Here is a 12,846-nt window from a genome sequence, read left to right as displayed (position 1 = left end):
TTCCCAGATAAGTTATATTGATTTTGTAACTTTTGCTTGTGCTTGGATAAATGGAATTCTTCTTCAGGAATTTATAACAATTTAACCAAACTAACGGGGACAGAATATTAGGCTGTACATGGACAGGCCGATGGCCATGTGTAGTGTAGCTCCACTGATATTCACACTGAGCTGCCAAACATATCTAGAGGAGATTGAGACACCCTACAGAATTCGGACTGCTGCAGTTTCATATGAAAAAGAAAATGCTAAAACCTGTTTGTATAGCACATTAACAAAGTCCCTGTGTTTCATTTGAATATAAATATAGTCCTACTTGGGTGCTTTTATCATTTCGTAGTGGAAAAGACCAGTTGCTTTCCCAAGTAGCCTAGTCAGTAAATGACAGAGAAGTAGCTGTGGTTTGGGCATTACCTGCTTCCCAGAATTGTCACCCTGAGGAATAAGCCATTGCCGTGCATTATAGTTATTTATTTGTATAAATTATAAAAATTGTAAATCACTTTCAATCTCCTCACTTTAATTAACAACAATCTCATTTGAATTGCATGGAATTAATCACATTAATAATAAATGTTTCCACAAATACACCTTAAGCTTTTCATTCCAATTGCCGATTTATTTACATCTGTCGTTCCATAGCTCACACCACAGCTTGCAGAAGCACTTTGAAATAATGTGTGTTCAGAAGGAAGATGTAGTAATTTATGATCATATACTCTGAAACATCTGTTCATATAAATCTGAGGATTGGTCTTAAGTTTGCCACTAAGTGTTAAGTTAGTGTAAATAGAGAGTCCATCTTGATAGATCTTTTAATTGAATTATGCTTCATTATTTTAGAGATTAACTTGATTCTTCTGTTTATGGTCTTTCCTTTTGGTTTTTCTTTTCTTTCTATAAGAGTCTAGGCTGGTGAGCTACTTCACTGGGTAAGGGCTTTTGCCACCAAGGTGGACCAACTCAGTTTGGTTACAAGGACTCACATGGATGAAGGAGAGAAGTGACTCCTCCATTTATCTTCTGACTTCCTCAGTCCCTCTCCCTCTTTCCCAATCCCCTCCCCAACCCACCCCCCCCTCTCTCTCTCTCTCACACACACACACACACAACTTATTTTTTAAAAATTAAAGGAAATCTAAAAATCCATACCCAGGTAACTTAGTAATACTTATTGACTTTTAAAAACGTTAACAAATCAGTTTGAATTGAAATTGAGGTTGACTTTATTTATGGAAACACTGGAAATATATCTCAAAACTGAAGAAGTACCTTGATGGCTTTGAAACAACAAAGGTTTTCTTCTTTCTGTTTATTTTTGTAGGAATATGACAGGTCTGATGGCTTTTCACATGGTCCCTTTGGCTTGAAACCTAGATCAGGTAAATAAATAGTACAGTCTTTAAATAAAATTGGTTGTGTATGTTGAATCTAGAGTTTCCCAGCTTAAATGCATTCGAATTCGTAATTTTGTGTACTCAAAGCTTTTTTTCCCTCTTCTAAAAGCAGTTTTCTCTTGATCTTTGCCTTTACAATTCCTGTCATCATCTCTTTCTTTCCCATTTTCTCCAAGCTCCTGTAACCTCCTTCCTGCCTTAGGTATCCTGCAGTCTTTATTTCTTCTCTACTGTGACTGCTGTTAGAATAAGCCCTCTGTCAGGAAACAAAACATTTTGAAATTATAGCACTCCATTAGGTTGTGGTTTAAAACATGGATCTTTTGTATTTGGCACGCCTATGAAAAAATGGATCCATTTTACTTGCCAAGGTATTGAATTACTCTCAAATAACTATCTTGACCTTCCAGAACAATTTCCTTTTATGTTTTGTTTTGTTTGTTTGTTTTTTGTTTTTCAAGACAGAGTTTCTCTGTTGTATCCCTGGCTGTCGTGGAACTCACTCTGTAGACCAGGCTGGCCTGGAACTCAGGAATCTGCCTACCTCTGCCTCCCAAGTGCTGGGATTAAAGGTGCGTACCACCACTGTCCAGCCCTTTTTTCTTTAGAGGTAGAAGGCTGTCATATGTTCAGTCATCCCTTTTCACCTGGGTCATAAGTTTCTCATAACATACAGTCAAATAAGAACATATATAAGTGGTAGAAGTCACTGCACTTTTGTTGCCCGTTGGTTTTGTACTATGTAGCTAAAGATTACTTACATATAATTAAAATCTTTAAATGCATTATTTATAACATCTTTTGTAATTCTGTACTCATGCTTTTGATCATGCCTCTTTCTCCATGGATGGCTGGTCTTTGTATTATCTGTATAAAAAGTCAGGGAATTTCTATTTGTATACAGCCTTCAGTCGTGCGTCTCGTCAAGAATATGGGGCAGCAGATCCAGGATTTACAATGAGAAGAAAGATGGAGCATTTACGGGAAGAGCGTGAACAGATAAGGCAGCTTCGCAATGTGAGTCACATTGACTTTGTGCATCACCCTTACAGAAACAGGTTTAATTGATCCAATTCATAGAATATATTGATTTTATTCTTAATGCTCTTTCAATTTTTGATCACATAATTAATAATATGAATGCATACCATGTTTACATAAGATTCCTGCAATTTATCCTCATTTCTTTATAGAATCTTGAATCCAGATTAAAAGTCATTTTGCCTGATGACATAGGAGCCGCACTGATGGATGGAGTTGTTCTTTGCCATTTGGCCAACCACATAAGGCCACGCTCTGTAGCTAGTATTCATGTACCATCACCAGCTGTGGTAAGTAGTGTCAATAGAGTACTGATTTTCCTTTAAAACTGCCTTTAAATTATGCCCATAATGCATTTTCCAATATCAACTAAGTTCTTTTAGAAGAACACTTACAATGTGTCTTTCTTCTCCTACCTCACAGCCCAAGCTGAGCATGGCAAAATGTCGAAGAAATGTAGAAAATTTTCTTGACGCTTGCAAAAAGTTGGGTGTTTCACAGGTAATTATCTGACAAACTTGTCATTTAACTATTAGTCTGTTACAAAGAACATAGAATCCTCTTCATAGTGGGTGATCAATAACATTTTTGTGAACACAAATTTGAGTATCTTCTTTTTTTCCCTTTATCATGCACATATATGTAATTACAGTGTTTTTAAATCTTTTAAAGAGGGCCTTTATTCACCATCCACCTATATGTAAAATGTTTGCTAATCGTAGATATCACTGAGTAAACAGAATGTAGTTGTGAGAACCGAAGCTTAATTGTGTTGTTGTTTAATTGGTGTTGGGGTTAGTGGGTGGTGTCCTGCTGAAGGGCATTTAGAGCCCTTGTTGCTCTTTAGTGTTCTGCTTGAGATTGAACCCAAGGCCTCATACCTTCAAAGCACACATTCTACTATTGAACTCTGCTCCAGTTCTTATTTGTCACTTCATGAATAAATTCGGAATTTCATCTAATATAGTTATAATTAGCATAATGATACTAAAAACAATGAAACTGTCAAACTAACAATGTTTAGTAAAGGGTTGGAGAGATAGCTCAGTGCTCAAGAGCACTGCTTGCTCTTCCTGGAGACCCAGCTTTAGTTCCCAGCATCCATATGGCAGTTCACATCTGTCTGTAACTCCAGTTCCAGGGATCTGACACCATCGCACCGACATACATGGAGGCAAGACACCAATGCACATAAAACTTTAAAAAAATAGGTAAATAAATATATGTCTCTCTCTATATAAATATAAAGATATGGTAATATCTGTATGGAGAGACTTTGAAATGAGTATGAATTGGCTTGTATTTTACAAAATAATTGCAGCATTATAAAATCAAATCACTATCATTAATAGATTAAAATATATAATAAAAATGTTGCCAATCTTGAGGACTTCATAAACCTAATGTTAACATGTCTACTGAGGAAAGTGCCACTCTGAGATCTCAATTACTTTGTGTTCAGCTCTCTTTTAAACAGTGGAATCACTAACTTGTCATCAGTTCAGACTTTACCTCAACTAAATAGACACATTTTAGTATTTTTTAAAAGAAACAATGAATCCACATGTACTTTGATTTTGATTTCTGTTTTCTTACCATTTGTGATTTCTATATGATACCTTAAAATTTTATTTCTTAAAAAGTTTACTTTTGAAGTTTTCCCTACCTCTTATTATTACGTGATATTACATGACTTTTGAAAACATTTTTGCTTTAGGAATTTAAGAGTTTTATACTTAGTTTCCAGTTACTTTTATCCCGAACTTAGAAGATATAATGTGTAATTATTTCACTATTTATTTGCTCTAGTACATTTTCTGATTTTTCAACAACTTTCTTGGAATGATTTCAATACATAATAAGCTTCTTATGGGCATTTTCTGGTTTTTGACAACTTTATTGAGGTGTTATCAATATATAATAAGCTACACATAAATAAAAATATAAAACTTGATATTTTTATGCCTTTTTAAAAATTCTGAAATTCTAATCCAATGCTCCATTTCTGGCAGCCAAACACCTTCACACTGGCCTGCATCTCTAGCCCTAAAAAGTCTAACTTTGCATTGTTGAAATCATCAGCACAATTTAGATCCCAACCTTTCTGCATATGTTTCTGAAAACTATGCTTCCTGAGATAACCATGAATCTGCTTTCTATCAGCATGAACTACTTCACATTTCCTGGGGTTTCATGTACATGGAACGAGACAATATGGTTGATCCTCTCATTCGCAGTTTCCACATCGTATAGCCATTTTTCTTCCATTAATTATTTTTATTCACTTTATATCTCAATCACAGTATTCCCTGTCATCCGAGTTCCCACTATCATCCATAGCTCATCCCTCAACCCCTCCCAGAAGAGAGATCTCCCCCAACACATGTATCCTTCCACCCTGATACATCCAGTCATTACAGGATTAAGCACATGCTCTCCCACTGAGGCCAGACAAGGCAGCCCAGTTAGGGGACCAGGATCCACAGAGTCAGGGACAGTCCCTGCTACAGTTGTTGGGGACCCACATGAAGAGGAAGCTGTACGTCTGCTATATATGTATATTGGAGGGGGGCTGATGCTAAATCCAGCCCATGCTCACTCTTTGGTGATGCTTTCATTTGAAGTAGAGCTCCCCACCATTTCCCCTTCTTGTCTCATTTCTTGGTCATTTTCTTCTTGTTGTACATTGATTATTGTCTTAGTTAGGGTTTTATTACGGTGACCAGATACCATGACCAAGGCAAGTCTTAAAAAGGGCATTTAATTGGGGCTGGCTTACAGGTTCAGAGGTTCAGTCCATTATCATCAAGGTGGGAACATGGCAGCATCCAGACAGGTATGGTGCAGGAGGAGCTGAGAGTTCTACATCTTCATCTGAATGCTGCTAGCGGAATACTGACTTCTAGGCAGCTAGGATGAGGGTCTTATATCCCACACCCACAGTGACACACCTACGCCCACAAGGCCACACCTCCTAATGGTGCCACACCTCCAAATAGTGCCACTCCCTGGGCCAAGCATATGCAAACCATCACAATTATAATTGGTTCTTTTTGTAGTTTTTGAGGAGAGAAATGTTGTCTGTGCTTTGAAACTTACTTCTTTTTATAATGCCAACATAATTGATTAGTTAAATATTTGAGTAAAATACTTCAGGAGCACTAAATGTAGCAATGACTACTGAGATATAAAAGTCATTTATATAAGGATGCTTTTCGATATCTTCAGTATTATTCAGTGAATACTGACTTGGTTACAGAAGTAAAGGAGGTGAAGGCTGCTAAGCTTCTTATATTTGTATCAATGTAGTGTGAAAAATGATTGAGACACAAAATCCAGAAAATTCAAGTTTACTTATAAAAACCGTACTGTCATGGACATATTGATTTTGATGTATGCATAGCACTTCATATTTTGCCATGGCTCACTGGAATTTGCCTGATGTGTTGTTAGTTTTAATAAACACATGGAATTCAGGGCAGAAGTGAGAGTTAAAATGATCCCAGAGATTACTAAGGAGTACTGTAGTAGCAAAGAGAAGAATGAGTATAGTATGCTTGGAAATATTTTGGACATTGGAAGAGGCTTAGTACAGATGACTGCAATTGAAAGCCTGCTCATGGTAGGTTAAGTTGAAGAACTAAGCAGATTTGCATCACAGAAAAAAGAGGGAGGTTTTAAGTAAAGCACTGTTTAAAGATTGATGCAACAGAGTAGTCAAAAATGTATGTGCACCACTTGACCAAAGCAACTTCAGTGGGAAGATACATGAGAGGCATTTGTAAGATAACAGAGACTGGATAATGGTGACCTATTCCATAACTCTGAGTAGAGAAAGATGTTTGTGTGTAAAACAATGTCATTAGTGACCAAGCTAATCTCTATAGTCCCTTTCTTGTTATGTGGTATGAATCTAACCATATTTTATATTGTAATATTTACAAGGTAAATGTGGAATTAATGTATTATTTACCTGAGTTTTAAGAGAAAGCATATTTAAAAGACCTGGCACTTAGAGCTACAGAGATAGCTCAGCAGTTAAGGACACTGACTACTTTTCCAGAGGTCCTGAGTTCAACACTTACTTGGCAGCTCACAACCATCTATAACTGCAGTCCCATGGGATCTGATGTCCCCTTTTGCTGTGCAGATGTGCACACAGACAAAGCATCTATATACATAAAATACATAAATAAATAATTTTTATTAATCTGACTCTTTGTGTTTGGTTGAAGAGAGGGGTTTATGAGTGGGTTTGAAAAGAGGAATGAGAACTGGAAAATGGTACAATAATCTCAAAAAAAAAGAAAGAATTTTAAAACTAAATGATTTTAAAATCTCTGTTTCTAACTCAACCTTTTTCATTAGATATTTTCTTTATTTACATTTCAAATGATATCTCCTCTCCTGGTAACCCCCCACCCCCGAAAAAATATCAAAAACAAAAACCAAACCCTGTTCCTTCCTCCCTCCCCTGCTCACCAACCCACCTTCTCCTGCTTCCTGGCCCTGGTATTCCCCTACACTGGGGCATTGAACTTTCACAAGATGAAGGGTCTCTCCTCCTATTGATGACTGACTAGGCCATCCTCTGCTATACATATGCTGCTGGAGCCATAAGTCCCACCATTTGTATTCTTTGGTTGGTGGTTTATCCCTGGGAGATCTAAGGGTACTAGTTCATATTGTTGTTCCTCCTAAGGGGCTGCAAACCCTTCAGCTCCTTGGGTCCTTTCTTTAGCTCCTTCATGGGGGACCCTGTGCTCAGTCCAATGGATGACTGTGAGCCTCTACTTCTGTATTAGTTGGGCACTGGCAGAGCCTCTCATGAGACAGCTACATCAGGCTCCTGTCATCCAGCACTTGCTGTCATGCACAGTAGTGTCTGGGTTTGGCAATTGTATATGGGAAGGATTCCCAGGTAGAGCAGTCTCTGGATTGTCCTTCCTTTAGTCTCTACTCCATAGTTAGTCTCTGCAACTCCTTAGATGAGTGGGTATTTTGTTCCTCCTCTAAGAAGGAATGAAGCTTCCACTTTTTGGTCTTCCTTCTTCTTCAGTTTCTTGTGGTTTGTGGATTATATTTTGGGTATTCTGAGCTTCTGGGTGATATCCACTTATCAGAGAGTGCATGCCGTATGTGTTCTTTTGTGATTGGATTACCTCACTCAGGATGATATTCTCCAGATACATCCATTTGCCTAAGAATTTCATAAATTCATTGTTTTTAATAGCTGAGTAGTACTCCATTGTGTAGATGTACCACATTTTCTGTATCCATTCCTCTGTTGAGGGATATTTGGGTTGTTTCCAGCTTCTGGCTATTATAAATAAGGCTGCTATAAACATAGTGGAGCATGTGTCCTTCAGCAAAGTACCTGGATATAAAATTAACTCAAGAGAATCACTGACTCAGCCTTTTATTCAACTGCAAAAAACTATGAATACTCAACTATCCTTTTCTCTTTCCCCAGGAGAGACTGTGCTTACCTCACCATATTTTGGAAGAGCGAGGTCTTGTGAAAGTTGGTGTCACAGTTCAGGCCCTCCTTGAATTACCTACTACAAAGGCATCTCAGCTTTCTATGGCTTGATGTGACATTACAAACATTATGCGTGTATAATTTCATGTATTTGAAATGATTTCAGATATCTCAAAACCATGAAGAAGAATGTCCAGTAAAAACAGTTTGCCTTAGGTTTCTTTTCTTTTTTTTTAAATTACAATAAGATATCAGATATAAACTCTGAGTGGTCCAAGCAATTTTTGGAGGAAAATTGGATTACTTCAATAAGAGTTTTTGATAAATTAAAATTCTCCTTTTATTTTGTGACTCAGTAAACTTGATGAATTTTCAGAATGCAAATTGATACAAAATTGAAAATATACTTTCAATTTAGCCATCACATTAAGTTGAATATTTTTTACATCACTGTATACTAGTGAACATCTAGGTAAAGTAATCATATTTTAGGAAAACAATTCTATATTTGAGTTATTTCATATACTTCTAGCTTATACACAATCTCTTCAATATTTTGTCTTTGTTTCTTAGCAAAAATGAGTAGAAAAATCAAAACCCTGGCATTATTCAATTCTTTTAGTATTATCAGTTGGTGCCAAATTATTTTCAGTTAATACTGTAGGTTGTTTACATGTGAAGTGCCTGTGTAATTGATGAATCTGAAATAGTCTTAAGCATTTTTGCAATTTTTTTTTATGTATTAATAGAATTGATGGAATTTCTAAATATTTTGGTAGGTTTTGTATGGTCAGTAATATGTGAGGATTTAAATGTGCCTCACATTGATGGTTTCTTAGTTAATCCATTGCAGTTTCCCTTGAATTGGTTATTTCATGTTGTCAAAAAATGTTAATATGCTTAATTTATGCTATTTAATTTTGCAAAACCATAATCATCGTTTTAATCACTTTATCTGAAGAATATTTTATTTCTGTGTTGACAACATTACACAAAGCAGTAAAGCTTTGGAAAGCTAGGGAAGTACTAATTGTCAAGGATATTTGGATGCAACTGCTATGTTTGGGTTCATATCTCAACTTAGCAGAACATTCAGTACATCAGTGCGACCTTGCACATTCAGAAAGTGGCTACAAAGAAACAGGTTTTGACTCAAAATCTGGCCCTTTCTGGAGCATGTATAACTTATGATCCTCAAGTATCTTGATGTTGAATTAAACACAGTCTGGTTCATGGAATAGTATGTTCAATTAGGTCCTTGCTTGATTTGGAGATGGATAAACTTACAGTGATTCTAGTGCAGGAATTTTTTCCAAAACTTTATTGTGATATCTAACTCAGTTTCCTATAAAAGAGCCTTCATGTTCACTTTTGTAGTAGCCAAGCAAGTATCATTTCTTAACTGTGTGATTATTTGCACTTATTACCTCTTAATATGGATGCAACTTAGTAAAAGCGTTGGTCTAGGATATTTCAAAGGGCATTTATAAAGTATAAAATGTCATGTGCCAAATACTATGGTAAGGATTGGTTTTAAGAATAAATCTACTTTTTTTGGTAGTCATTATGAAGCCATACATTTCAATCTTGGCTTCAGAATGCAGATGTGTTTTTACATTCCCCAGAAGTAAAATTGGAACTATTAAAGAGTCAAAGCTTTTTATACTGTAAGTTTTAAGAATTAAATTATTAATAATTTATTATTTAAATAATTGATCAAATTAGTTATGACTGAATAGTTGGATCTGAAATTATCCCCAATGACATAATGAATCTCCTTAGTGAAAATCTGGGTAATATAGGTGATTTAGTATGTACCTTAGTTGATGAATTTTTAACCTTGACAGTTGACAGCATTACAAATTTAAAAACTTTTAGCAACCAAAACAATCATTCATACTTCTCTCCTGGTTATTGTGCTATAGAATTGCTCTTATTACTTAATCTTGTATTATTTTCCAAGTAGTTTTGTGCATCGTTATTATTGAAATAGTTGTGATTTTTTTTAGACAGTTCTTTTACTACATTTCACTTGTTAGTTAACTATTACCTTGAAGAGAAAACACACCAGAATTTTGGTGTTCCTTCTTTATAGCAAATACAAACTGTTTTCAAGATGGGCCCCCTTGAAGTCCTTAGCATTGCAGTTAATCTCTTATTGTGCCAAAAGGCAATAACAACATCACTTCTAAGGCAGTTTTTCAGCATAGTCCACAATGACAAACTTATACCAAAACCGTGACATATTTCTGTTAGTAGTTAAGTGTAAATTTTATGCTAAATGTTTTTAAAACATATATTTACTTCATCAATTATTGATTTAAGAATCATTATCATTATTTGATGGTTTTGTGATTTGAGGAGGATTGAATAATCAAAGAATATTTTATTGGGCCCAAAATATCATTAGATAGCTACTTCTGTTAAACTTTATGACCATATGGCACAAGAAAGAAGTGATGTTGGATATGTTTGAATTGAAATGAGTAAAAATGCATAACCATTTGTTTAATAATTATCTTTATAGAATGCTAGTTTAATGACTTTTCTAACTGAATTTTTTGAAGAATTCAGAAATGTTTGTATTAGTCACAGATTTATCATAATTGATTTTCTGATGCATTTAAAAATAAATGGAACACTAAATGTATATTACCGATGCAAACTGTGGATAAAATCAAATGAAAAAAATCTAAGCCTGGATCTCATTTTTCTTCTTTCTATCATCTCTCTCACTATGGCTATTGCCCCCTGTTAGTCTGAGTCTGTGGTTCCCACTGTGGAAGAATTAAACCTTGAGTGCTGGCAATGTTGCTCAGTGAGTAAAGGTGCTTGCTGTGGAGTCTGGCGACCATTCTCAAGACCCACAGGGTGGTAGAAGAGTGATTCTTACAAATGGTCCTTTCATTTGTGGATACTCATGTAGTTCAGCTCCCCAAGTGCGCCTTGGCACGCTATTTCTACACCCAAAATAAATGAGCTAAAAAAAGAGAAAAGATTTGATAAGATATTCATAGTAACTGTGTTTAGTTGGCCATGCTGGCACACATAGAATCTAGCCTCCTAGGGAGTCTGAAGTGAGAGCATCTCTTGACCCTGGCAGATTAAGAATAGCCTGACTGACAGTGAGCTTACATCTGAAAAACTAAGGAACAGCAGAAACAAACTCACCAAATACTGAAGTGGGCCGTTCTAAGAATCCTGATTCCCTTTATAATTTATTTTCAATTTTGTTTTGAAAGTATTAAATTTTGTTTAAGAAGTGCTAAACTAAGTTACCATTGCAAACTAATCTTATCAATGTATGATGTAAGCTCACTGTATGACAAATATAAGAGAAATTTTCATTTAAAACTACATATAGAGTAGGCCAATATGTGATAATTTTATGGTGCCTTTTAGAGCTTTCTTACATGAACAAATTGCCTTTGGCCTGTGTGATAGCAAATTTATTATTTCACATTTAATTTTAAGTTTTCTAAAAACACTCATATTTATTAGGGTTTTGTCACTCATTGGTGTAATTCACTCATACATTTATATATTGCCAAATGTTGTTGAAGACAGTATTGCCATAGTTACCTGAAACTTGCACATTTTAGTGAGTACTTAAGTAAATATCTATTTGATAAAAGGTTTTTTAAAGGTATTCCAAATTTATTACAATTTTGAATGAGCTTTAGCAAGCACTAGGCTTGCTTTCTTACATTGAATGTTCTTAGAATAAATACTCAAGCATTTATATCTGTGTATGGAGAACTCCAAAGGACTTGTGTTACTGTGCATAAGATTATTGTTGTATGTAAGATTGATATGTAAATGTCCAGATATCTGCTATAATTGATAAAATGAGAAGCATCAAAGCCATGTGTTTTAAGGTATATCTTCTTTTTCTGTATTTTAAACATAAAAGTTACCCTTATACTTACGATCTTAGATAGCTTAGTCTTTGCACAATAGAGTGAGTACCTAGGTGTTTACTGTAAGGTTCAGGGTTAAAGTTTTGTAGCATAGTAAAATCTTGCTGTTTTGGAAAAATCTAGAAGTTAGAATGAGAATTCCATACATGAACAGTTTACAAGTTATGGCAAGGCAATTCTAACAAAAGTAGTTAAGGATAGAAATTTAATAAACAAGTCATTTGAAAATTACTAAAATGGATCAATTTGCATTCTTGTCATGCTAACCACCAGTTGAGTCAGCACCATTTGTTGAAAATGCTGTCTTTTTTTCAACTGGATGGTTTTAGCTCCTTTGTCGAAGATTAAGTGCCATAGGTATGTTGGTTTATTTCTGGGTCTTCAATTCTATTCTGTTGATCTACCTGCCTGTCACTGTACCAATACCATGAAGTTTTTCATCACAGTTGATCTGTTGTGCAGCTTGAGGTCAGGGATTGTGATTCCACCAGAAGTTTTTTACTTGTTGAGAATAGTTTTCGCTATCCTAAATTTTGTGTTATTCCGAATGAATTTGAGAATTGCTCTTCCTAAGTCTATGAAGAATTGAGTTGGGATTTTAATGGGGATTTCATTGAATCTGTAGATTGCTTTTGGCAAGATGGATATTTTTACTATATTAATCCTACTAATCGATGAGCATGGGAGATCTTTCCATTTCTGAGATCTTCTTCAATTTTTTGCTTCAGAGACTTGAAGTTCTTGTCAAACAGCCCTTTCACTTGCTTGGTTAGAGTCACACCAAGATATTTTATATTATTTGTGACTATTGCAAAGGGTTTTGTTTCCCAAATCTCTTTCTCATCCCTTCTATCCTTTGAGTAGAGGAAGGATACTGATTTGTTTGAGTTAATTTTATATCCATCCACTTTGCTGAGGTTGTTTATCAGATTTAGGAGCTCTCTGGTAGAATTTTTGTGGTCACTTAAGTATACTATCATATACTCTGCAAATACTGATAATTTGA

General features: G+C 35.3%; 1 protein-coding gene across 1 annotated transcript in view; it reads left to right on the top strand.

The window, feature by feature from the left end:
- Lrch2 (leucine rich repeats and calponin homology domain containing 2) overlaps positions 1-10,616 on the top strand; it is a 64,984-nt gene extending 54,368 nt beyond the window's left edge. The window contains exons 17-21 of the mRNA XM_031379776.1: positions 1,325-1,382; positions 2,302-2,414; positions 2,591-2,728; positions 2,862-2,939; positions 7,912-10,616. Of these exons, the coding sequence (XP_031235636.1) occupies positions 1,325-1,382; positions 2,302-2,414; positions 2,591-2,728; positions 2,862-2,939; positions 7,912-8,031 (507 nt within the window). The 3' untranslated portion in view covers positions 8,032-10,616. The remainder of the gene's footprint in view (positions 1-1,324; positions 1,383-2,301; positions 2,415-2,590; positions 2,729-2,861; positions 2,940-7,911) is intronic.
- Positions 10,617-12,846: the final 2,230 nt, after the last annotated feature.

This window comes from Mastomys coucha, chromosome X (genome assembly GCF_008632895.1).
Source record: "Mastomys coucha isolate ucsf_1 chromosome X, UCSF_Mcou_1, whole genome shotgun sequence".
Classification (NCBI taxonomy): Eukaryota; Metazoa; Chordata; class Mammalia; order Rodentia; family Muridae; genus Mastomys; species Mastomys coucha.
The sequence above is the reverse complement of the archived record's forward strand: the minus strand, read 5'-3'. Positions and strand labels throughout refer to the sequence as shown.